This window comes from Neoarius graeffei, chromosome 7 (assembly GCF_027579695.1).
Source record: "Neoarius graeffei isolate fNeoGra1 chromosome 7, fNeoGra1.pri, whole genome shotgun sequence".
In the NCBI taxonomy this organism is placed as follows: domain Eukaryota; kingdom Metazoa; phylum Chordata; class Actinopteri; order Siluriformes; family Ariidae; genus Neoarius; species Neoarius graeffei.
Window position 1 is genome coordinate 99,807,987 of NC_083575.1, and position 24,724 is coordinate 99,832,710.

At 44.4% G+C, this 24,724-nt stretch overlaps 1 protein-coding gene across 4 annotated transcripts in view; it reads left to right on the forward strand.

Annotated features, from left to right (window-relative positions):
- Positions 1-841: 841 nt before the first annotated feature.
- pdcd4a (programmed cell death 4a) overlaps positions 842-24,724 on the forward strand; it is a 138,547-nt gene continuing 114,664 nt past the window's right edge. For all 4 annotated transcript variants that reach the window (XM_060926667.1, XM_060926668.1, XM_060926670.1 and 1 more), the window contains exon 1: positions 842-1,162. In XM_060926667.1, coding sequence (XP_060782650.1) covers positions 1,117-1,162 — 46 coding nt within the window. In that variant the 5' untranslated portion in view covers positions 842-1,116. The remainder of the gene's footprint in view (positions 1,163-24,724) is intronic.

The following is a 24,724-nucleotide window of genomic DNA, read 5'->3' on the forward strand; positions in this document are numbered from 1 at the left end:
AAGTGCGTGTACAGCGGACCAATCAGAGCCCTCTTGTCTGCGAGGCTTCTGTGGTGGTCACAATTTTTGGGAGGTGCGCGCAGAGCGTCTGCGAAGGTGGGGGGGCTACGCAGACACTGTCTGCGACACCGTCTGCGAGGACTGGGTTGTCAGCATAAATTGGCCTTTACACGTCATCAGCAAGCCTCAAATGTCACTATTCTGTGCTGAAGTAGGCGGCCGGTCTCTCAAAAAAAGTTACAACAACAAGGCTTTGATGTTCCTTTGAACGGAGGTTGCAGTCACTACCCCGCAGAACGCCTGAGCCAAAACCCTTGCCCTCTTCCTTCTCAACCTCCTCCTTAACATCAGGCTATTGTGCATGTTCTGGCTCCGTCGCAACAACAACTGCATCATCGCCAGGTACTCCATGCTGGCTACTGTCATACACAGGAAACTTTAGGTTACTTTCGTAAACACTGGCCATGCTCACTGCGTGTGACGTCGTCGTATCCTGCAGTGCGCATGCGGAACACTTTTAGGTCGCTTTTCGTTCATACTGAGGATCACATACAAGTCGCATATGTTTGTTAATGTGAACGACCTCACAAAAAAATCGGAATTGAGCATTAAGCCTTGCAGTGACTCCTTTCACCCATGATCGCACCCCAGTCCACCAAACGCCAGTCGCGCTGACTCCGGCGGCGCTCACCGCGTCTCCCTTCCTGGGTTCTCCTCCTGGGTTCTCCTCCTGCTCCTCCTCGCGCGCGCGGAGTGCTAACCTGCTGGGAGAAATGGGCCACTTGACCTTTAAACCCTTGCTGAAATCTCATTGGCTGAAAGCCACGCCCCCGCCTGGTCACGTGCCTTGTCAGTGGCGTTATGAAGTGTTTACCTCTGTGAAGAGAGCTGCAGGAACGAGCTCGAAAAGTTTAAGCCGAGCGCAATCAGATTATTATTAACTCAGAAGATTTTCAGATGCGTGTTAATTTTGTGTCGCCTTAAAATTGACGAATCGCTCGATTTTTGGACAAAAGGAGCAGCAGCGCTGTGTTTCCAGTTTGATTACAGAGAGCTGAGCGCGCGGAGTTTCTGAACAACTCTCTGTGTGGAAACAGACTTTAAAACAGCGGCTGAATGGCGGCGGAGGTGGAAGCGTGGAGCTGCGCAGCTCAGCGCGACGGTAAGCGCGATTCCGCTCCTCAGCAGTGAGAAACCCTGCGGCAGCGTGTTTAACCAGCACCGGGGAGTGACGGGGCTCCGCACGCGCTTCCTCAATCCGCCATGTGCTCTCCTAACTCGAGCTAACACAGCTAATGGTGCTAACACTAGTGCTGCCGTGATGAGGCTGTGCGATTAAGAAGACATTGTGAGATAAATATAGATGTACAGTTTTAAAACTTTCGGATAAACATCTGTAAAGTGACACGCGTAGGTGCGCTGCTTTAACTCTTTCCTGCCGCTTTAACCCTTTCCTGCCGCTTTAACCCTTTCCTGCCGCTTTAACTCTTTCCTGCCGCTTTAACCCTTTCCTGCCGCTTTAACTCTTTCCTGCCGCTTTAACCCTTTCCTGCCGCTTTAACTCTTTCCTGCCGCTTTAACCCTTTCCTGCCGCTTTAACCCTTTCCTGCCGCTTTAACTCTTTCCTGCCGCTTTAACTCTTTCCTGCCGCTTTAACTCTTTCCTGCCGCTTTAACCCTTTCCTGCCGCTTTAACCCTTTCCTGCCGCTTTAACTCTTTCCTGCCGCTTTAACCCTTTCCTGCCGCTTTAACCCTTTCCTGCCGCTTTAACCCTTTCCTGCCGCTTTAACCCTTTCCTGCCGCTTTAACCCTTTCCTGCCGCTTTAACCCTTTCCTGCCGCTTTAACCCTTTCCTGCCGCTTTAACCCTTTCCTGCCGCTTTAACCCTTTCCTGCCGCTTTAACCCTTTCCTGCCGCTTTAACCCTTTCCTGCCGCTTTAACCCTTTCCTGCCGCTTTAACCCTTTCCTGCCGCTTTAACCCTTTCCTGCCGCTTTAACCCTTTCCTGCCGCTTTAACCCTTTCCTGCCGCTTTAACCCTTTCCTGCCGCTTTAACCCTTTCCTGCCGCTTTAACCCTTTCCTGCCGCTTTAACCCTTTCCTGCCGCTTTAACCCTTTCCTGCCGCTTTAACCCTTTCCTGCCGCTTTAACCCTTTCCTGCCGCTTTAACCCTTTCCTGCCGCTTTAACCCTTTCCTGCCGCTTTAACCCTTTCCTGCCGCTTTAACCCTTTCCTGCCGCTTTAACCCTTTCCTGCCGCTTTAACTCTTTCCTGCCGCTTTAACTCTTTCCTGCCGCTTTAACTCTTTCCTGCCGCTTTAACCCTTTCCTGCCGCTTTAACCCTTTCCTGCCGCTTTAACCCTTTCCTGCCGCTTTAACCCTTTCCTGCCGCTTTAACCCTTTCCTGCCGCTTTAACCCTTTCCTGCCGCTTTAACTCTTTCCTGCCGCTTTAACTCTTTCCTGCTGCTTTAACTCTTTCCTGTTGGCTCTCAGCTGAACAAATCGACCAAAGCGCACTTGCTGAGTGTAATATAGCGCATGCGCGGGTCGGGGAGTTTGGGGTCATGCTTGAGCCACTAGCATAATGTGCTAAGGTAATTTTTTTTTCTTTAAGTAGCGACCCGCGACCCCCCCCCCCCCCCCCCGTTCTAACAGGTTTTACATTTTGAAGGAAGGAAAGTATGGAACATGGTATCACATCCAGCAGACAGCTCAGAGTGAAACAGGAAGGAGGGAGGAAACCTCAACAATAATCAACTTAAACTGATATAGTAGTTGGGATTTGAGAAGTAAATGCAGTGGGTTTATTTATTTATTTATTTATTTATTTATTTTTAAATTTTCACAAATTTTACATGAGATTCCTGTATATACCTAGGTCTGCACAAAGTCTGGTTATATAGTTTTTCCCGAAAAGTGATGGTGACTTTATAGCGTTGTCCATATGCTTACATATTGCTTTACCCATTTCCATTTAATCAAAAAATCAAATCAAGTTTATTTGTATCGCGCTTTTAACAATAAACATTGTCGCAAAGCAGCTTTACAGAATTTGAACGACTTAAAACATGAGCTAATTTTATCCCTAATCTATCCCCAATGATGAAGCCTGTGGCGACAGTGGCAAGGAAAAACTCCCTCAGACGACATGAGGAAGAAACCTCGAGAGGAACCAGACTCAAAAGGGAACCCATCCTCATTTGGGCAACAACAGACAGCCTGACTATAATATTAACAGTTTTAACAGGTATAACCCTCAACTGTCCTCATGGGGCCGTCCTTCACAGGAGCGGTGCAATTTACCCTAATCCTGCTTTATGCAATAAAAGCAATACGATGGAGTCATTAATATCAACAAGCTTCTTAAAAGTTGAGAATAGAAGATTAATTTTTCCCAGGGGTGTCACTAGGAATTAAGCTTTACTGGGGCAGTGCCCCCCCCCCCCCCCCCCAATGCACCTTAACGTTCCTGTCCCCAACCTATGCAAAGTGGATAATTCTTGTGCTCTCGTAGATGAAGTTATGCGAGGAATAGGTCAACGAGACGGAAAAAACATCCCAGTCCCCAAAAAATTTATTGTTGGCATTTGGGCTTTTAATGCATGCTGATGTTAAACGTGTCACCTCAACTCTCATGATTCACGAACTTAGCTGGTTAGTTATGACTGACTATCACATAGCCTACAACCTTAATCTGACCTCTCTCACCCTCCTCCTCATCTGTCACTGTTTCCCTGCCCCCGTCTCTGCTTCGTGAGAAGAATTGTCTGATATCCATCTGGAAAAGTAATTTAGTATCATTTAATTCGATGTAGTTTAATGGGTTTGTGAGAATATGGTTTGCTTAGTTTTGTTGCAAAAACTTCGCGCTACCTTAACTCATCCAGAGCCCGTTCTCTGACTCATCCACAGAGTCGACTCCTCTCTCCAGTAGGCTAAATGGACTCATGGCACGCCGCATGCACACTATGTTTACAGTGAGAATCACCCAGACCAATCAGAAAATTAGTTAGAAAGAAGAGGCGATAGAAGTTTGAAACACACTCTGTCCTACAACTTACAGTAGATAAATGATCTGCCAAAGAAACTAGTTTGTTATGAAAATCTTTCAACATTTTCTTACTGGGGCACAGCTAATTTTTACTGGGGCACGTGCCCCAGTAAAAAAGGCCTAGTGACGCCCCTGATTTTCCCCCAAAAGCCTGCAACCAAATTCTATTTAAAGTATAAATGTCCCAAAGATGTATGCTGATCTAAGCAGAAAGAGCAGTTGTTGGGAGCATTAATATATTAAACGATACGTTAAATGGGTAAAACCTGTGTAAAGTTTTATCGTATTAAGTAAAAAAAATTAACATGTACAAATATTTTAATGGGATGCTTGTGTAAGAAATTTTCCAAAAAGTTTCTGACCTAGTGGAATACAAAACTCTGAAATTTAAATATCTAACATGAATGTTTTTGCCTGTGTGATTTAAACATGTGTTCCTTCTGTGACTAATGAGGGGATATTCCCTATGGATCTGCCATACATTAATGACCCATTCAGGAACTGGAGAAGATTGTGTGGCTCATAATGACCCGCTCATAATTATGTTTAAAAATTCTCTTCTGCTCCTCAGAAGATCCATCACAAACATTGGGTGTCTCACAGGACAGCGAGGCATCAGCAACCTTTTGAAACGGATCAGACTCATTTCCTGTCTTCTAAGATTCGTTCAAACTGCCCCTAGTTGAAGGCATCATTGTATCCTTGAAGCTGCCTATTACCCGTAAATTATGGAATTTTATTTCTATCTTTGAAAGGATATACGCAGAACCTTTATTTTTAAATACGTTTCTGAGTGGATAGTATCTCCATCCTTGGCTCTTGTATGCTGCATAAATGGGAATAAAAAAAAAATATATATATATATATATTTTTTTTTTGAGAGTTAAAATCACCCACAAAGTTGGCATTTGAGCTGCCCCGCTGAGCCAGCCAGCCCTGAGTGCTTGATGTCACAGCAGTAACCGGTTTTAAGGCCGAGGCCTTTGACAGCAAGTCATATAAATAAATTTATGGTGAAAGTAAGAAATACCGTTACCGACTTGCTCAACTAAGACTGATTTGACTTCATTGATTGTGATTGTGGGTTGACCCTCATTGAAACAGGATGGGTGTTATAACTTATGCAACATGCATGCATTTTCGCTGATAAAACGTAAAAGGCTAATTAAATCGTCAGATGAACTGAGACAATCACATTCTGTAGCAAATTAAATAATCTTATACCACTAACTTAATACAAGTTACATGTATTAATCTAAATGCAGGTAAACGACGTGTTGTTTTGTATCCAAATGAGAGTCGGAGCTTATCAGTCCATGTTCTCGCTTCTTGAAGGCCGATCTTGTGGCCTATTGTTTTGAAACAATCTGACTTTCAGTTGCTTGTTCAGTTCTCTGTTCATTCGCTTCTTCCACTTAAGGGCGAGATGTCAGCAATATCCAGTGGAGAAGTCAGATGGCTGGTCCACTCGTTCTCCATTTTCTCCATACTGAGTACTCCGCCATTAACCGGGACGTCACCGGTTTTAGCAACAACCGGAGGGAGGTCACTGCCCGAGCGATAATGTCATGTCCCGTTCCGTCCGGGGTTTTAGCAACAACCCTCGGCTCACAGTGCAGGAGAACTGGTGCAACTGAATTTAATTTCCTTTTTAAAAATAAAAATAAATAAATACTTCTAGTTTTCTTTTCCTTTAATTGTTGGTACTGCACCCTCTTTCAATACGGGCTTATAGCCAACGCTCCTCAACAGATCAGAGGTCTCGTACAAGTCTTCAGTAAAATGGGCAGAGGAGAGACCACTTCATAGGCGCCCAATGTGCCCGTGAACTTCTCGCAAAACGTGTCCAAATCTTTGCAGTGTGAACATTCTTGGGACATGAATGCAACGTAAATCCACCTTCTGTCATGTTGCTGCACCTGCCAGCAACACAAATACGTGGCATGGCGATAAATTAGCTCAAAAGATGATTAGAGATTAGATAGAACTTTATTGATCCCTTTGGGAGGGTTCCCTCAGGGAAATTAAAATTCCAGCAGCATCATTACAGGAAAAATAGAGAATAGAAAATGGAGAAAACTTCTACACAAATTAAATTAAGTATTTATATATACAAATAGAAAAAGATATGGGGAAAAAAACCAACAACAAAAAAAGTCCAGCAGGACTTATTGCACATTTATATTGCACGTTGTCCAGTATTGCTTATTGTCAGGCTAGGCTACTGCTCTTTCCCATCCTCTGTCCTCCTGTTACACCCCCCCCCAGAGAGGAGTTGTACAGTCTGATGGCGTGAGGGACAAAGGAGTTTTTAAGTCTGTTAGTCCTGCACTTGTGAAGGAGCATTCTGTCACTGAACAGGCTCCTGCTGGATGGAGGATCGGAGTTGCAGTCAGCTCTGTGTTTTAGTATAGCAGAAATGGCGATGAGGCAGATAGACTTCCAGCTGTGACATTACGGACATCAAGGTCATTCACTCAGACCGCTACCTGTATGAATCACTTTAATCGTAAAAATTGCTGTATTAGATTCATTGTTAACGCTTAAAACTATTCCTGTGCCATTCTTGAGGTCTCAAGGCATTTATAAATGAAAGTGAGGCCATGGCTCTGCGCATCTCCTTTAAGAGCATGGTCTTTCAATTTGAGAGCAGTATTTATTGATTTCACATTGAGTTTGCAACGTTTCCCCCCCTCAAGTAGCTCCTGCTCAAACTCACTTTTTTGTGCACTCTCAAATCTTCTGCACAGATTTCTGCAGTCTCTCGTATTTTGGTGATATGACCCCATGAAAATTCACCAACCAACAGAATGCGTGGTATGACATTGATCAATGAAACTGTCACTGCCTCCTTGGATGTGTTCACTTTACTTACATGCAGTTACCGTCATTCTGTGCACACTCGTACTGGCATTCTGCGCACACTGTATATTTGTTTACTAATTCATCCTTGCACTATGCTGTCTATACATATATTTACCCTTCTACATGTACATAGCTTTTTGTTTTTGTGTACGCTTTTTATCTGTTTGTAATAAGAGAGCTAAGTGAACCCGGAGTCAGATTCTTCGTGTGTGTTCACATACCTGGCAAATAAAGTTTTTTATTATTATTATTATTATTACTGTTTAACTGGAAGCCAGTGTGTTATGGGGCTACGATATGCAGTTTTTATAGTTTAAAAAACAAACTTGCACACTGATGTATGTATTAACTCCAAAAGTCCAACAGGAAAAAAAATTGAAGTACATATACCAATAATAAGGCCCTGGATAGTGGGAGTGGATGATCCCTGTTAAACATAAATCCATCTGTAAATAAAGTGAACATGCCCTAGGAGGCGGTGACTGTTTCATTGGTCAAAGTCATACCACGCATTCTGTTGCCTGGTGAATTTTGATTGGGTTGCATCACTGCAAGGGCAATGCAAGTGTGGCCGGAGGGGGCTTCTGAGGAGCTGCAGGACTGCTTTAGTTGCACTGACTGGACTGTATTTGACGATGACAATATTGACTTCTATACCACCTCTGTATTATTTTATATAAAATGCTGCATGGACAATGTCCCCACCATGAAACAGACCCGTATGTTTCCCAACAACAAGCCATGGATGACAAAGGATGGACAACTCCTGCTGAGGGCTTGTAACACTGCTTTCTGGTCCGGTGATGCACAACAGTACAGTGCAGCCAGGGCGAACCTGAAGAAGGGCATCAGAGATGCTAAAGCAGCCTACAAATGGAGGATCGAGGACCACTTTGGCAACTCGGATCCCTGCCAGGCATGGTGGGAGATACGTCATATTACCAGGCAAAATAACACTAGCAGCAGCACTTTAGTGGCAGAGCAGCTCAACCAGTTCTTCGGCCGCTTCAAGGAAGAAAGAACAGAGTCGACCATCGACCTTGGCACTCGTCATCCAGTCTGCTGATGTGATGCGCACAGTCTGTGAAATCAACACGCGGAAACCAGATGGTGTCCAAGGGTGGGTTCTCAGAGACTGTTCCGCAGAATTAGGTGAAATATTTACGGATATCTTCAACCTGTTTCTGGTAAAATGCACTGTCCCTACCTGCCTGAAATCCTCTACAATCGTGCCAGTCCCAAAGCAGACTGCCATAACAACCGTCAATGACTACAGGCCCGTGGCATGGACACCTGTAATCATGAAGTGCCTGGAGACACTGGTCCTGCAACACATCAAGGCTGCCCTGCCACCCACTTTGTACCCCCACCAAGTCACATACAGAACTAAAAGGTCAACAGACGATGCCATCTCCTATGCCCTCCATGCTGCACTATGCCACTTGGAACAACAAGGAACATGTGCACAGCTGCTGTTTGTGGACTACATATATACACCTTACACCGATACAGGTAGAATACAGTGAATAACAAATAGTCTATAGTTCATGAAGTATCGTAGTTGGTGATTTGTCTGTTTGTTATGGTGCTTTGCATGCTTTTTTCGTAGTCCTTTTCTTCTGATGTCAATCCTGCGACAGGTGTTAAAGTTCACAAGTCTCCACTTGCTGCGGTCATTAACCATAGAACTCCAGTCTTTCAAAGCCTCCCCACGCTTGAGAGCACTCTTGCACGTGTCCTTGTGGTGAAGCAGTGGTCGACACATTTTTCTGGCTCCATCAGCTAACTCCCCATATAATAGAGCTTTGACTGGGTGATTATCCAAACGGCAAATGTGCCCCATCCCGCGAAGGCGATTTTCTGACCAGTTTGATCTCAATGTCTTCTACATTTTGCTTTATCTAAGACCTTCTTGTTTGAAGCAAAGTGGCCCCATTTAATTTGCAGAATGAACCTTAGATTACGCTGTTGTATGGTTCTTAACTGATTTGCATGTTTTTGATGAAGGGTCCATGTTTCGTTGCCATACAGAAGAAGAGGGATGACACCTTGATCGTAAACTTTGATCTTCGTAATTGTAGTCAGATCTCTGCAATCAAACACCTCTTTTCTGCAATTGTCTAACAGCACAAGAAGCACTTTGTATTCGTGCATTGATCTCTTTGTTCATCATACAATCTCTGGAAACATGACTGAGGTATTTGAAGTGATCAACTCTTGCCAGCTTAACATCATCTACAAAAAAATGTCAAGCGGGGTTCCAATACTCATGGTTTCAGTCTTGGAGGTGTTGATGCGGAGTCCCATTTTCTTAGATATTTCGTTGTAGGCTGTAAGAAGGCATTGAAGGCCCTCTGCACTATTGCTAAAGAGAGCTATATCGTCTGCATACTGGGCCTCTTGAAGGTACATATACCAGACTTTTGTTTTTTGGCCTTTAATCTTCACAGATTGAAGAGATCACCATCGTACCAGAAGCACACTTTTACGCTGCAGTCAGGGGTGATGGACTTATAAGAGAGTTGAAGTATAGCCGTGTAGATGCCTTAAAGGGTTGGAGCAAGTTTGCAGCCTTGTTTTATGCAACACTTATAGTTGAAAGCTTGCGAGAGTTCTCCATCAACAATGAGACTTGCTTTTACATTTGAGTATAGTGCTTTGATAACTCTTGTAAGTTTTGTCAGACTGCCAAGCCTTTCCAAGATGACAAAGAGCAGCTCACGATTAACACACAGACTTTTTTGAAATCAACAAAAGTTATGTGAAGATCTCTTTGGTGTTCTTGACTTTTTTTTCCATAATTTGATGTAGCGTAAAAATACCATCAATTGTACTTCTACGGTACCCAGGCTGAGAGTGTGCGTAAACACATTCAGCAAGGACCTGGAGCCTCTGAAGGATATGAAGCTTCCCAACAACACTGAGAAGAGAAATTTCTCAGTAATTGCTGCACTGGCTGCGATCTCCTTTTTTAAAAGGGATGGTAATGTTTGCATTGATGAGGTCTGATGGAAGGTCCTCAGTTGACCATAGATGATTGAAAAAGCACAGCAAAGATGACTTCAAACAGGTGCCACCATAAACAAGTAGTTCTGGAATTATTCCATCAGGTCCAAGGCTTTTCCCAAGCTTTATATTATTCAGCCCAGTAGTAAGCTCATCCATAGTGATGGGGCTGTCCAGTTTCTCTATTACTGGTAATTGTAGGTTAGATTAGATTAGATAAGATTCACTTTATTCATCCCATATCGGGGAAATTCATGTGTTTACAGTAGCAAGAAAATGTCATACAAATAAAACTGAAATAAAAATTAGACAAACGAAAGATTAAATACAGAGGGCTATTTGCATTATCTACCGTGAAAGTATAGAAATATTGCCTTATTGAGAGGCTCGGAAAAATTGCACATTACAGGTAGACTCTGTATATGTATATATAAGTATGTATAAAATAGTTTAGGGCCTATATTATTGCACATAATTGCATTGATGAGAGATGGCAGAGGTAGTAGTGGTGAAGTAGTGCAAATATAATGACAAACAGGTTATTGGTGCTATGTTACAAGTTGTGGGTGTTGTACAGTCTGACAGCAGCAGGTATGAATGACCTGCGGTATCTCTCCTTCTTACACTGTGGGTGTAGCAGTCTACTACTAAATGAGGTGCTTAAGGCTCCCACAGCCTCATGTAGGGGGTGAGAGGGGTTATCCATGATTGATGTCAGCTTGGCTAACATCCTCCTCTCACCCACCTCCTCAATGGAGTCCAGAGGACAGTCCAAGACTGAGCCAGCCCTTCTGACCAATTTATTAAGTTTCTTCCTGTCCCTCTCTGAACTTCCACAGCCCCAACAGACCACAGCATAGAAAATCGCTGATGCCACCACAGAGTCATAAAAAGTCCTAAGCAGTGTCCTGCACACACCAAAAGACCTCAGTCTTCTCAACAGGTGTAGATGTAGGACTGTAACTTTTCAACGGTCCTATCTTGCCCGAGTTACACATGTCTGGAATTGTCTACCATCTAACTTAAGATGCAAGAACTTAAATCTGCCGCAATTTAAAACATTACTTAAGAAATATTATAATGACGCTCTTTCCAATTACAATTATGAGGATCCTCGTAGCTTTAAGTCAATTTGTTTGAAATGTAATAATGCAAGAAGTCTAGCGAGCCAAATTACCTGCTGCTATTAATGTTGTATTTTTGTATTTTTACTGTAATATATTTTTGTTTTTATGGGCCCACAGTAATTGGTTTTTACTGTTGTGGTGTCCCTGCCTATCCGTCATTGTATTTATTAGGCGAAGTTAAATAAATAATAAAAGACGACTTTGGCCCTTCTTGTACAGGACATCTGTGTTGTTAGTCCAGTCCAGTTTGTTGTTGAGGTGAACACCTAGGTATTTGTACTCCTCCACGATCTCAATGTCTAAACCCTGGATGTTCACCGGTGCAATTTGAGGAGCCATCCTTCTGAAATCGATCACCACCTCCTTTGTCTTGCTGGCGTTGATGTGCAGGTGGTTCAGTTCGCACCAGGTGACAAAGTTGGTGATGACCTCTCTGTACTCCAGATCGTCCCCCTCTGACACACGTTCAATGATGGCTGTATCATCTGAGAACTTCTGGAGGTGGCAGCTGTCCGTGTTGTAGCTGAAGTCAGATGTGTAAAGAGGAAAGGAGAGAGCACTGTACCCTGTGGAGCCCCTGTGCTGCAGACTACCACATCAGACACACAGTCGCGGAGCCTCACATACTGCGATCTGTTAATGAGGCAGTCGATGATCCATGCAGCCAGGTGGCAGTCGACACCAGCTCCCTCCAGCTTCCCCCTAAGCAGTGATGGCTGGATTGTGTTGAAAGCACTGGAGAAGTCAATGAACATGACTCTCACAGTGCTCCCAGTACCCTCCAGGTGTAAAAGTGACCGGTGTAGCAGGTAAATGACAGCGTCATCCACACCAATGCCCAGTCGATATGCGAACTGCAGGGGGTCCATCTCGCTGTTCACCAGGTGTCGGAGGTGGGAGAGAACAATCCTCTCCATGATCTTCATCAGGTGAGACGTTAAAGCTACTTGGCTAAAGTGGTTGAGCTCCCTGGGGTGCGCAGTCTTGGGAACTGGAACCACACATGATGTTTTCCACAGAAGTGGAACTCTCTCCAGACTGAGGCTCAGGTTGAAAATGTACAGAAGTATCCCACAGAGCTGATCTGCACAGTCTTTAAGCAGTCTGGAGTTGATATCATCAGGGCCAGCAGCTTTCCTCATCTTGATCCTCCTCAGCTCCTTCAACACCTGATCAGCTGTTATGGAGAGGCGAGGGGTGTAGCCGAGGTGTGACTCTTGTGGAGTGTGTGGATTGGTCTGGCAGGGAGTGGAGGGGGGTGATGTGGTGTGAGGAGGGAGCTGTTGGTGTCAGAGGTACTATGAAGGGAGGGTGGTGGTGGTGGAATGATATCACAGACAGGTCAGGACTATGGTAAGTGGGGGAGGGTGGGGTGGCACAGTCAAATCTGTTGAATCTCTTTTTCAACTCATTTGCCCAGTCCTGGCCCCAGATACAGGGCCCCTCCCACTGTCCTTTGTGTGGCCAGAGATGGTTTTCAGGCCTCTCCATACCTCTCCGGTGTTGCTCCCCTTGAGGCGCTCCTCCAGCTTCCTCCTGTAGCTGTCCTTGCCTCTCCTTATCCCCCTCTTCAGCTCCCTCTGCACTCTCCTCATCTCCTCCTTGTTGCCAGATTTAAAAACCCTCTTCTCGTTTAATAGGGCTTTTAGTTCAGAGGTCACCCAGGGTTTATTGTTGGGAAAACACCGTACCTTCCTGACTGGCAGTGTTTTCAACACAGAAATTAATGTAATCCGTGATGCAGGTTGTCAGGCTATCAATGTCATCCCCGTGAGGTTCACACAACACATCCCAGTCCGTGGTGTCAAAGCAGTCCCTCAGTGCCATACTGGTCTCCTCAGACCAGCTCCTTATATACCTCTTGGTGGGTGGTTGTTTATTCACCATAGGTATGTATGTAGGGGACGAGTGAACCAGATTGTGGTCAGAACGGCCCAGCGGGGGGAGGGGTGATTGAACTATATGCGTCCTTGGTGTTCACATACATTAAATCCAAAGTTCTATTGTCTCTGGTGTGGCATTTCACATACTGAGTGAAGGTTGGGAGAGTGGAGGACAGGGAAATATAATTGAAGTCACTGGAGATTAGTAGCAGGGACTGGGGATGTGATGTCTGAAGCTTTGACACTGTAGTGTGTAAGAGCTCACAGGCTGCAGCAGCATCGGCCACCGGGGGGATGTACACAGTTATCGCGATAACGTGTGAGAATTCCCTCGGGAGGTAATATGGCCGAATGCTAACCGCTAGCAGTTCAATGTTTTTACTGCAATACTGCTCCTTTATCCTGATGTGCCCCGGGTTACACCATCTGTCATTCACAAACATCGCTATGCCCCCTCCTTTCCTCTTGCTGCTCTCCTTGGCTTTCCTGTCCGCTCTCACGAGTTGAAATCCATCCAGACCAACGTGTGAGCCCGTTGAGAGTTCATTCAGCCAAGTCTCTGTGAAGCACATAAGGCTACACTCCTGGTACTCCCTCTGCAGCCTGGTTAGTGCCATTGGCTCATCCATCTTATTATGGAGAGATCTTGCATTTCCCATGATGACAAACGGTATGCATGGTTTATACCGTCTTTTCTTCTCCCAGCACTTCATTCCAGCTCTGCATCCCCTTCTCCTTAATTCCGCGGGGATCAAATCAAATCAAATCAAGTTTATTTGTACAGTGCTTTTAACAATAAACATTGTCGCAAAGCAGCTTTACAGAATTTGAACGACTTAAAACATGAGCTAATTTTATCCCTAATCTATCCCCAATGAGCAAGCCTGTGGCGACGGTGGCAAGGAAAAACTCCCTCAGACGACATGAGGAAGAAACCTCGAGAGGAACCAGACTCAAAAGGGAACCCATCCTCATTTGGGCAACAACAGACAGCCTGACTATAATATTAACAGTTTTAACAGGTATAACCCTCAACTGTCCTCATGGGGCCGTCCTTCACAGGAGTGGGGCGATAAAACTCCGACCAGACACAGGGCACCAGGATGGATCAAGCAGGTCCGAGGGGCAGAAGAGGCCAGCATCTCAATCCCAGGATCAACATGTAACTCAGAGGGACAGATGGGGGGGGGGGGGGAGAGAGAGAGAGAGAGAGAAAGAAAGAAAACACGTTGTTAGGTATGCTCTAAAAATGACAAGTATTAAATCTGTGTGGTAGGCTCGCAGAGACGAGAGTCTTTACATCAGGCATGACGCACAATGGCATGTTAATATGGTAAAAAAATATATCATGACCTGCTCTGGCTGGATGCTTGATTGGGTGATGGGAGCACACTCCTCAGCAATGATGAGATGCAGATGGGACCCTTAGGCCTGGCCAAGACAATTCAGTTACATTTCACCGGGTCTGGGACATGCGACAGAATGTCTGGCGGCCGATTCCCTGCAGGCTACGATAGCCAGTCGAGGTCCCCACCGTCTCCACCAAAAGATTTCCTGTTGACTCCATGTAACTCAGAGGGACAGATTTGGGGTGGGGGGGGGAGAGAAAGAAAACACAGGTGGTTAGGTATGCCCAATGTCACCTGAATAAGTAGGAACAGTATACATATTGCACCGAGTACAAGCAGGGACTCCGGCAACTAACTATGACAGCATAACTAAAAGGAGAGAGCCAGAAGGTAACACAGGCATGAGGGAGCCCCGGGACATAAAGCAGCCAGCCACTGCACCGTCAACAAACTCGAGTGAGCAAGCGAGTGGGGACTGACAGCATCCATACATCCCAGTTTACCAAAACACTCTATGTCTGAGGACCCTCCAGATCTACTCCTTTACCTCATAAACACCATTAACAAAAGGCTTGACTAAACAGATATGTTTTCAGCCTAGACTTAAATGCTGAGACTGTGTCTGATTCCCGAACATTACTTGGAAGGCTGTTCCATAACAGTGGGGATCACCGGTCTTTCCACGGGGAGTACCTTGTTGTTGCACAGTGCTAACAGCTGCTCCCGAGTGTAAACAATGGAGCCGTGGCTGAAAGGGTCCGCTGATGCCGATTTAAGTAGCCCCAGAAAGAAAAAGAGAAAAATACAAATACACAGTCTCACGAGTAGTACACCCCTAGGTGCACACTTCTGACTGAGACTAGTGCAGAAAGAAACACGAAAAAAGTACAAAAACATACCAAAACACATAAACATGCTTGGAGCTACTGCAACTAGCTTCCACTCTTGCGGCGCCATCTTGTATGATGTCGCTGACTATGTCTATGTCGATGATGGAAGATTGGTTGACCAGTTGACTGAAATAATCGACCCATCTACACCTGGTATCATGGGGCGATGACAGTAATTCCCCATTTTGAGATCTGATTTGATGCGTGCTTTTGGACCTTGGGCCACAGACAGCGTTAAGTGTAGCATAAAACTCTCTGGTTTTTCTCTTTGCTGTACTTTTTCTGTTTCTGCTGCCTTATTCTGGAACCACTCGTTTTTGAGCTTTCTTATTCATTCTCTGAGGGAATGTCTGTCTCGGTTATGTTTCATTTCCTTGAGGAGACACTGCATAGCCTCATCTTGGTCATCAAACCAATCATGATGTTTCTTTTTCTTCTTTCCAAATATTTGTCTTGTCGCCTCGAGCAGTGTATTCTTCAGATCTGTCCAGTTCACATCACAGTTTGACAGTTCCTTTTGTAGAAAGAGATCTAGAGTTTCTTTCCTGTCTTCGGTCATGGTGGTGTCTAACTTCCGAGGGAGCTAATGTCTTGCCTCCTCTTCTTCCTAACAGATTTTACACTTTCATATCCGTAGTCTGTGATCAGTGAAGCAGTCGGCTGTAAGACTGACCATGGTTATTTTAACAAGAGACTTGGCTTTATCATTGGCAAGCATGTGATCTAATTGATGCCAGTGCTTAGATCGTATATGCATCCAAGTGTTTTTGAGATGGTTCCTTAACTGAAATATGGTGCTAATTATGACAAGTTGAAAACAAGTACAGAATTTTAGCAGCATGAGACCGTTTTTCATTTTACCAACACCATGTTTTCCTATTACAGAAGGCCAAGATTTCCAATCATTACCAACTCATGCATTAAAATCCCCCAGGATAATTATTCTGTATTCTTTGGCCCTGGTTATGCACTCCAAGATTCTCGTAAAATTGTTCCTTCTCTTCACTTGTTCTTTGCATAGTTGGTGCGTAGGCACTAATGAAAGTCCGATAACTACCGTTGTACAAATCTATGCTACATGTCATGAGTCGATCATTCAGAGGAAGAGGGTTAATGTTCTTGAACTTATTGGACACTCTGAAACCTATGCCAGCTGTTTTATCATGACCACCGCTCCAGAAGATTGTGTGACTTCTCTTGACAATATTACCTGAACCTGGCCTTCTCAATTCTGTTCGTGCACACACATCTATTTCTGCTTTCTCGAGTTCTCTGCAAATTATTGCTATGGCGTGTTCAGGTTTCATAGATGTATTGCTCTTGTTGTACGTACGTTCTGTGTTGCTAGATTAAAGGAGTTCCTTGGTGACGTTTCACCAAAGACACTCTACATAGTAGGATAAGAATTAGGATTAATGTATGGACTTCACCTATTTCTCGCCACTACTATAGAAGGTGGCGCGTCAGTTCCCCCTAATGCGGTAGCATTACTCGGAGAAACTATAGATTTCATTTCATGAAGTTCCATGTGGCTGTGCTTACGATGTCAGTACCACCCAGCGCAATGTGATACCCTCTTGGCAAGATGCCCTGTTTGATTGGTGGCAGAGCAGTGCTAAGACAGCCTCAGGAACATCCTGTTGCATGATGACCGTTGGCTCGCAAGGAGCTCATCCGCCCTTTGACAGGTATTGTTTGTCGTCCTGCTGGGTGTCATGCCACTCTCCTCACCAGTATTAACTGGTGGGGGAGCCGGTTTAGACGCCAACCACCCATCCGTGCGGCAGGTTGTACTTGGTTATACTGCTACCAGTAGCAGGATCCATCTGACCCTGACCTGATCTGTTGTGGACTACAGCTCCGTGTTTAATACCATCTTACCCAGCAGATTGTTCACCAAGATGTTCGACCTGGGTATACAGCACACTATCTGCCTGTGGATAAAGGACTTCTTGACAAACCGGCCACAGTCAGTCAGGATGGGCCCCTACTGCTCTTCCACTTTGGTACTTGGCACAGGAGCCCCACAAGGCTGTGTGCTGAGCCCATTTCTCTATTCTCTGTATACTCATGACTGTGTTCCATCTCATAACACCACCACCATAGTTACATTTGCAGACGATACAACCATGGTGGGCCTGATCACCAAAGGCAACGAGTCTGCCTCCAGAGAGGAGGTACAAAGGCTGACAGTGGTGTACAGAAAATAATCTGACACTTATCAAGAAAACAAAAGAACTCATAATTGATTACAGGAAGAAGCAGGAGGTCTATTCACCACTGTACATCAATGGGGAGAGGGTGTCCAGCTTAAAATTCCTCGGCACACACATTACAGAGGACCTCTCATGGATGAGAAACACTAAGGTGCTGGTTAAGAAGGCACAAAACTGGCTGTACTTCCTGAGAACACTCAAAGGTCAGCAGAAAAGCACTTAATGTCATTCTACCACTGCTCCATTGAGAGTGTCCTCACTCACAGTATCCTGGTGTGGTATGGTAGCAGCTCTGCAGCAGACAAAAAGTTCCTACAGAGAATTATAAAGTCTGCACAGAGCATCATAAACCAACAGCTATCTGCCTTGGACGACATCTTCACCTCCCGTTGCCTGTAGAAAATGCACAACATACTAAGATTAATTTCACCCTACTCATCAATCAGGGAAAGACCAGATGATGGCCTGGAAAGACTGCATGATGGCCTGGAAAGACTGCTGACAGGAGGGAAGAGACCCCAACGGGGCTAGTGTGGGTTCGCGTCCCACACTAGCAGGGTCCAGTGCTGGCTAGCGTTCCTGGGCCCACCCATCATTGCTACGAAGACTTCAAAGAAGAAAACACCCCCAGGGTCTGCGAGAGTGGGGGCGGAAGATGACCCAGCACGGACGGACTACATGGTAACAGACCTTGGAATGGAACAGATGATGAATAGGACAACAAGCACCACAATGGATGGGTTGCAAATGCAGGCAGGAGAAGAACGGAGTTGCATCTGCGGCTGGTCAAAAGTAACAACAGAGAGGGGCCTTAAAATCCACCAAGGGCTAAAGAAATGCCTCAGCAAGCTCAGCAAGGGGTCTCGCATTGAGCAGTACTTCTTGAGAAGTTGGGCCAAATCAGTCGAATGAAGCCCAGAGGCAGGAGAACCCCCACAGTCCTCAGGGCATCAGTACCTCAACTGAAGCTCAGCATTGCATTGACCCTCCAGTAGGCACCAGCGCAGAGCCCAGGCAAGAGCAGCCAGCAGCAGCGTACAGCAATCCACAGCCACCAACTGTCCCCAACTTGGAGCCAGGACTGCAATACGTAGTAGCAGTCCCAACCTCAGAACCCAGTCAGCAACATCTAACAGCAGGCTTTAGCCCAGTACTCAGCCAGTCTCACCCAACATCCTTCTTTAGCTCAGCGCCCAGCCAGTTACAAGCAACAACAGAGAAGAAGATGGAAGGAAGGAAATCGCAGATCCTGTGGCCCAAATCCAGCCAGAAGCGAGAGTGGAAGACAACGGCGTTAGACCTGGTTGCCCTTCTAGAGCAACAGAAGGGTCCAGTTGATCGAAAACTGGAGAACATGGGGGCCATTGGAGCCAGTGTACAACCCCTGCAACACTCAAACACATTCTGGTTGGCTGCAAGACTAGCCTCACTCAAGGCAGATACACTTGGAGACATAACCAAGTTCTCAAGTGCTTGGCCGACAAACTTGAGCGCAAGAGAGTAGCAACTAACCGCAAGCTCATCAGCATCCAGAATGCGCACAGTCACCAGCCATTGTTTGTGTGGGAGGGAGATAAGCGGGGGGGGGCCCTCAAGCGTGGATCTGTCCCCACTGAATGCAGCCAGGGACTGGCAGATGAGAGTGGATCTAGACCAGAGGCTCATCTTCCCTCCAGAGATTGCAATAACAACCCTTCGTCCAGACATCGTCCTCTGGTCTAATTCCTGCCGGCTCGCCTACATCATTGAGCTAACAGTTCCCTGGGAGGATGCCCTTGAAGAAGCCTTTGAGTGCAAGAAGCTGTGTTATTCTGACCTTGCAGCTGAGGCAGAGGACAAAGGTTGGAAGATAAGGGTGCGTCCAGTGGAGGTGGGCTGCAGGGGCTTTGTGGCAAGCACAACAGCAAAGCTCCTTAGGGAGATTGGAGTCAGGGGGCAGGCGCACAGACAAGCCATCAAAGAACTGGCCAACACTGCAGAGAGAACAAGCCATTGGTTATGGCTGAAGAGAGGCGATACCATCTGGGCTGCTAGGAACAGCTAGCAGCGGGACACACACCCAGGCCTGATCAACCTGTGGTGGGCCTGCCTCAGCAGAGGGTGTATTGTGTTAAGTGGCCGAAACACCCGGTGACGCTCAGGTATACAACTGACGATGTGTCCCGCTGTAAAAGCTGTGTAGCACCCACCCGTCCTACAAATGGTGCAAATACTAGGGATATGGAACATCAAGTCCTTTCAATGAATCACCTGCTTCAGCTGCTGCCCTCCAGAAAATGCTACAGGTCCATCAAAACATGCAGGACAAGATTCATGAACAATTTCTATCTAAAAGCCATAACCAAACTGAACTGAAAGTAAATCCTCAAACACATCACAGTTATAATATGCAATAATAACTGGGCACTTTTTTTTAATTTAAATAAACTGCATACATTGTGTGTGTTTGTGTGTGTGTGTGTGTGGTACAAATTGAATGAATGGAAACTTTTCTTTTAATATTTGAGTTCAGTACGCGAGTGCACTTGAGTTTTGTCGTATGTTTTCTGTACAATGACGGAGTATCTTATCTTCTATCGCCAAAATCTGAGAGCGAGCACAGAAATCTGTGAGCAGAAGATTTGTGCGCACACAAAAGCAGTCTGAGAATGAGCAGGGGCTATTAGAGAGAGAGAAGGGGGGGGGGGGGGCATTGCAAATTCTGAACGTGAAACGAATAAGTACTGCCCTCAAATTGAAAGACCACACTCTTGATTTAAAATGGGAATAAAACTCCATAATAAATCTGTGTGGCAGCTTCCTCAAGCAACAGAATTAAAAAAAAGTGGACAAAACTGGACAGAAATGTGTATATGTATACAAATGAAATTTTTGGTATTTTTACACTTAAATTTTTAAGAAGTTATCAAGAAATAAGCATTGTACAACCTTCTAATCCAGTGACTGTTCCCAGTTAAAATTTGGTTGATTTTGTGAGGTATCGGTTAGCCAACTCGCTAATATTTGCTAGCCTGCACAAAACAAAAAAAAGTTTAGTTCCGTGATGCTGACTTCACGGTGTGCTGATGTTGCATATTACCATAAAAGCTGTCCTAAAAGGTTGTTTGAAATGAAAGCTCTTGGAAGATGGCTTGAATTAAAGTAATGCTTTATGAGATGTCTGTCTAATGTGGCAACAAGGCACCAACCTCTTTTGAACATGCCTGTTATTTCCACGTCTATCCATGACTTAATGTACAGTATATACATTATTGCTGTAAAGCTTGATTATTCCAGATAATACAGGAGTGTGATGAGAAATGGTTTGTGAAAATGTGACTGTTTAATGGGTAGCATGCTACAGTTAAAATTACATGAATGTAGAAATCCAGCAACCAGGGCTCTACAGTGCGCACATTTCACTCGCGTTTGTGAGCAAATTTTTCGGCATGCGAACGACGAAAAAAAACCACGCGCATTCGTGCGAGGGGTTCTTGCGGCCGACAATTTAGGAAAGCACTGAGCACAGACGCGACGAGTTTAACATTCTAAAATGTATCAAACGTTAAACTGCAAAGTATGTAAATCCAGCGCTGGATAGCCGACCGAATATAGTGTAACGAGTAACGGCCTGTATTGTTGCAAGTGTGTGTGTTCAGTGTTGTGTACGTGTGTGTGTGTGTGTGTGTGTGTGTGTGTGTTCTGCCTGCGCCTTGCTCCCTGTCTGTAGTTGCGTGCATTGCCTCTGTCTTGCACTGCGGTGGTTCCCACGGTAGCTGGGGGGGAGGGGAGAGTGAAAAAGTTACTTTTTTTTTGCCGTTCTGCCATGCTAGTGCGTTTTACCGGGACATGAGATTTCAGCATTTTTATTCTTCTCGGTCTGTAGCTTGAATAAGTTTAGGCTACTGAATAACACTTTCAGTTAAAGTTGAGTCTGGTACTTTTGCGCTGATGCTACAATAGCCTACTATCACAATAAATATCCCCTGTAACATTCCCCGTTTTCTACTCATCTTTCTGTGATTGCCCCTCTTTCCCATGGTTGTATGTTGTGGGTGTGGCATTAGGTGGGAAAAGTGCTTTTTAGGGATTCATCAGATCATTCAACTGAGAGATAACTGAGAGCTGGTTCGGACTGAGCGGAGAAATATATTCGCTATGTAGAGAATAACGGTGTTTTTTTTTTTTAAAGCAATGATGGTGGAAACGAATAAAAGAACGGATGAGGAAGAAAGTGTAGTGAAGAAAGCAAGAACGACGGGAGAAGGTGTGGGAAAATTATATAATGAGATGGAAAGCACACACCCCAGTGCAAACATTTAGATGGGAACATACAACACAGCAGAAAAACAAATAATATACAGTATATACAAATGGTGCACGTCGCAACACAGCAGAAAAACAAAGAATATAAACTGGGCGTGATGTTAATTGCACATTAGTTATAGAAACTCAGTTCACCTACAAAACTCAGGATATTGCACTGTATTTGGTATTGCACTGTATTGGGTATGCAGTGTTTCCCACAGACCAGGTAGCAAGTTGTGGTGCTCCACTGTGCCGCTGAGGGAATCGTGCGCGGTGGTGTCGTGGCGGTCGGTGGAGTCGGTCATTGGGGTGTATGCAAAGTAGGGCTGCACAATATATCGAAAAAGTATCGATATCGCGATATCATAGTTTGCGATACACATACCGCAAAAATTACTTAAATTTCGATAAAAGGCACATTTTTTTGTGCCGTCCAATCACATTTGAATGTCAACAAGCGCCGCGGGATAACTCCGCCCCCTATTGCAAAACAAGTAAAAGCCTCGTGGTGATGGCGGGAGCAAGTGTGGTGAGACAAACTTGTGTGAGGAGGAACTGGTTTCCAAAAAAAAAAAAAAAATGCATGTCTGCTATTTGGAAGTACTTTGGATTCAGGAGGGGTGATGTACTGCAAACTCAGGTACTTTGCAAGACGTACCTGTAAAACAGTGGTGGGGCGGCTCACTGGGACAAACACTGCTGTACAGAAGCATAAAAACATAAAACCGCGCTCTCACACACACACACACACACACACACACACACACTACCGCTCGCTCTCACACACACTACTGCTCGCTCACTCACACACACACTACCACTCTCTCTCTCTCTCTCTCTCTCACACACACACACACACACACACACACACACACACACACTACAGCTTGCTCACTCACACACGCTACCGCTCTCTCTCTCACACACACACACACACACACCACTGCTCTCTCACCCGCATGTGTTATTAACAGATTGTGTTTGAGTTTATGGTGAATCTGTGTCGCTCACCTTCATCTCCCGGGAGCCGCTGAAATTGCCATTTTGAATGCTTTATGTTAATGTAATGTAGTTTTCAGTTTTTTGTTTACTTCAACTTAAGACATTTTCTGCTGCGCTCACAAAAATTAAGAGATTTAAAGATGATTGATGGACACCATTGCAGGTGTAGCCATGTTTTTCCAATAAAAAATAATGTTGGAATGGAAGCGATGCACTGGGTGTTTTTTTTTTTTTTTTTTTTAAATGCTAGATACAGGGCAGAACGTCGAGTAGAGGTAAGAAAAACGTTATATATTTAATTATCGTGATACATATTGATATCGAGATATTCAGTCATGTTATCGAATATCGCATATTTTTCTGATATCGTGCAGCCCTAATGCAAAGTGTTTACAGCGGGCGGTGTTCAAACACGCAGTATTTTTTTCTTCAGAGTCACCTGCTGGGACTATTTTAAAGCTACAAGAAGCATTTGAGATTATTCAGTTCAATCTAAATTCTTTTAAGTTCTTTAAGAGAAGACAGCGAAAACAATTTTTTCCAGAACCCTGCCTGGTTTCATTCCTCGATCCAACTTTACATTACAGCGCAGGCCATTAGTTTGCTGGGCTTGATGTTGGTGGAAAACCTGTCTTTTAAATTTATGAAAATGACTCACCAAAATTGAAGTGAAAGTTTAGTTTTTTGCCTTTTTGGTGGCAATCTTTCAATCATTCTTTAGTTGACATTCAAGGAATAAATTGCAAAAAACAAGCTGGAGGTTTTTATTTTAAATATTGAACTCAACACTTACCTCAACCAATACTAAAATGAAATAAAGTATAAGGTAACAACAAAATAATAATAAAATATCATAATTAGATGTAAGAAACCACTTAAAGTAACACCAAGGCAACTAACAATGAAAAAGCATTACCCTAATTGGTGCAAAGCCTGCATGCCCTATCAGAACATTTTAATTCTGCGTGGCTTCCTGAAAAAAACCTCCAGTGCCCTATCGTAAGGGAAGTCATTGGGTTCAGGACCATTTATGGAGATTCGTAAGCAGGCTGCCAGGTGTTCCCCTTGGAGCCTATTCCTGAGGTCTGTTTTAATCTATGGATAAAAAAAGTACATTTTCTTCATCAAAGCACTAAAAATTTCCATTACATAAAAAAAATACAGAGGAATACTGAATTTCTATGTGCTCACCCTATTCATAGCTGAGAAATACAGTGCAGTGATGGTTTATCTACTTCTCCAATAAAGCTAATAAAGATGTTTCTTAAAATATTCAGATTTTATGCTTCAGATAGCATCAACTAGGCATCCCCGCGAGTATAACATTTTTATTTAGGCTAGTGGGAAATCCTTATTTATTGTGAATGTCAAGCCATTATTAATAACTTGCATGAATGCTGAAGCGGGATAAACGGGATAATGCAATAAGGCCGGTTCCTTGCGTCAAGCTGCTACTGTCTGCATCAAAATTGGCTTATAGCCTGACTCAGGGATGTCCGTTTCCTGTAAGCCAAGAAGGCTATGATAAAGCTCATCACGAGCATGACGTAGGCTACCTTATAAAATAAGGGGTCGGAAGGCGAATCGGGAAGGCTGCGTTATTCAGGGATGAGAATGAAAAATATTTTAAAAAGTCTGAAAAAAGCTGGGGGTTTGGGGGCTGCAGGCACCCAGCGGGGCCCAGGGGCAGGGAGCTAATGATTTTTGGCTTTTTTTTTTTTTACCCCAAAACCATTAATTTTATCATAAAGTTGCAATTTATTTGGAAATAAATTCCCCTTCTTGGTGGACTACCAGGTGAAAATGATTAATATGGTACAAGAGACTTGTTTTTAATCAATTCACATTTGATGATTTCAAAAAAATCAAAGCTCCTTTTAATATAAACGAGCTCTACAGTATTCTATTTCTGCATTTTAGCTATTCATGTCTTTGAATACTCTAATCCTTTACAATGAAGTGCAAACCAGAAAAAAGTTCTATCATATAATTCTCTTAAGCTTTCTTCTGATGTTATCATGGTAGCAGGAGGTCTTGCATATTAAGC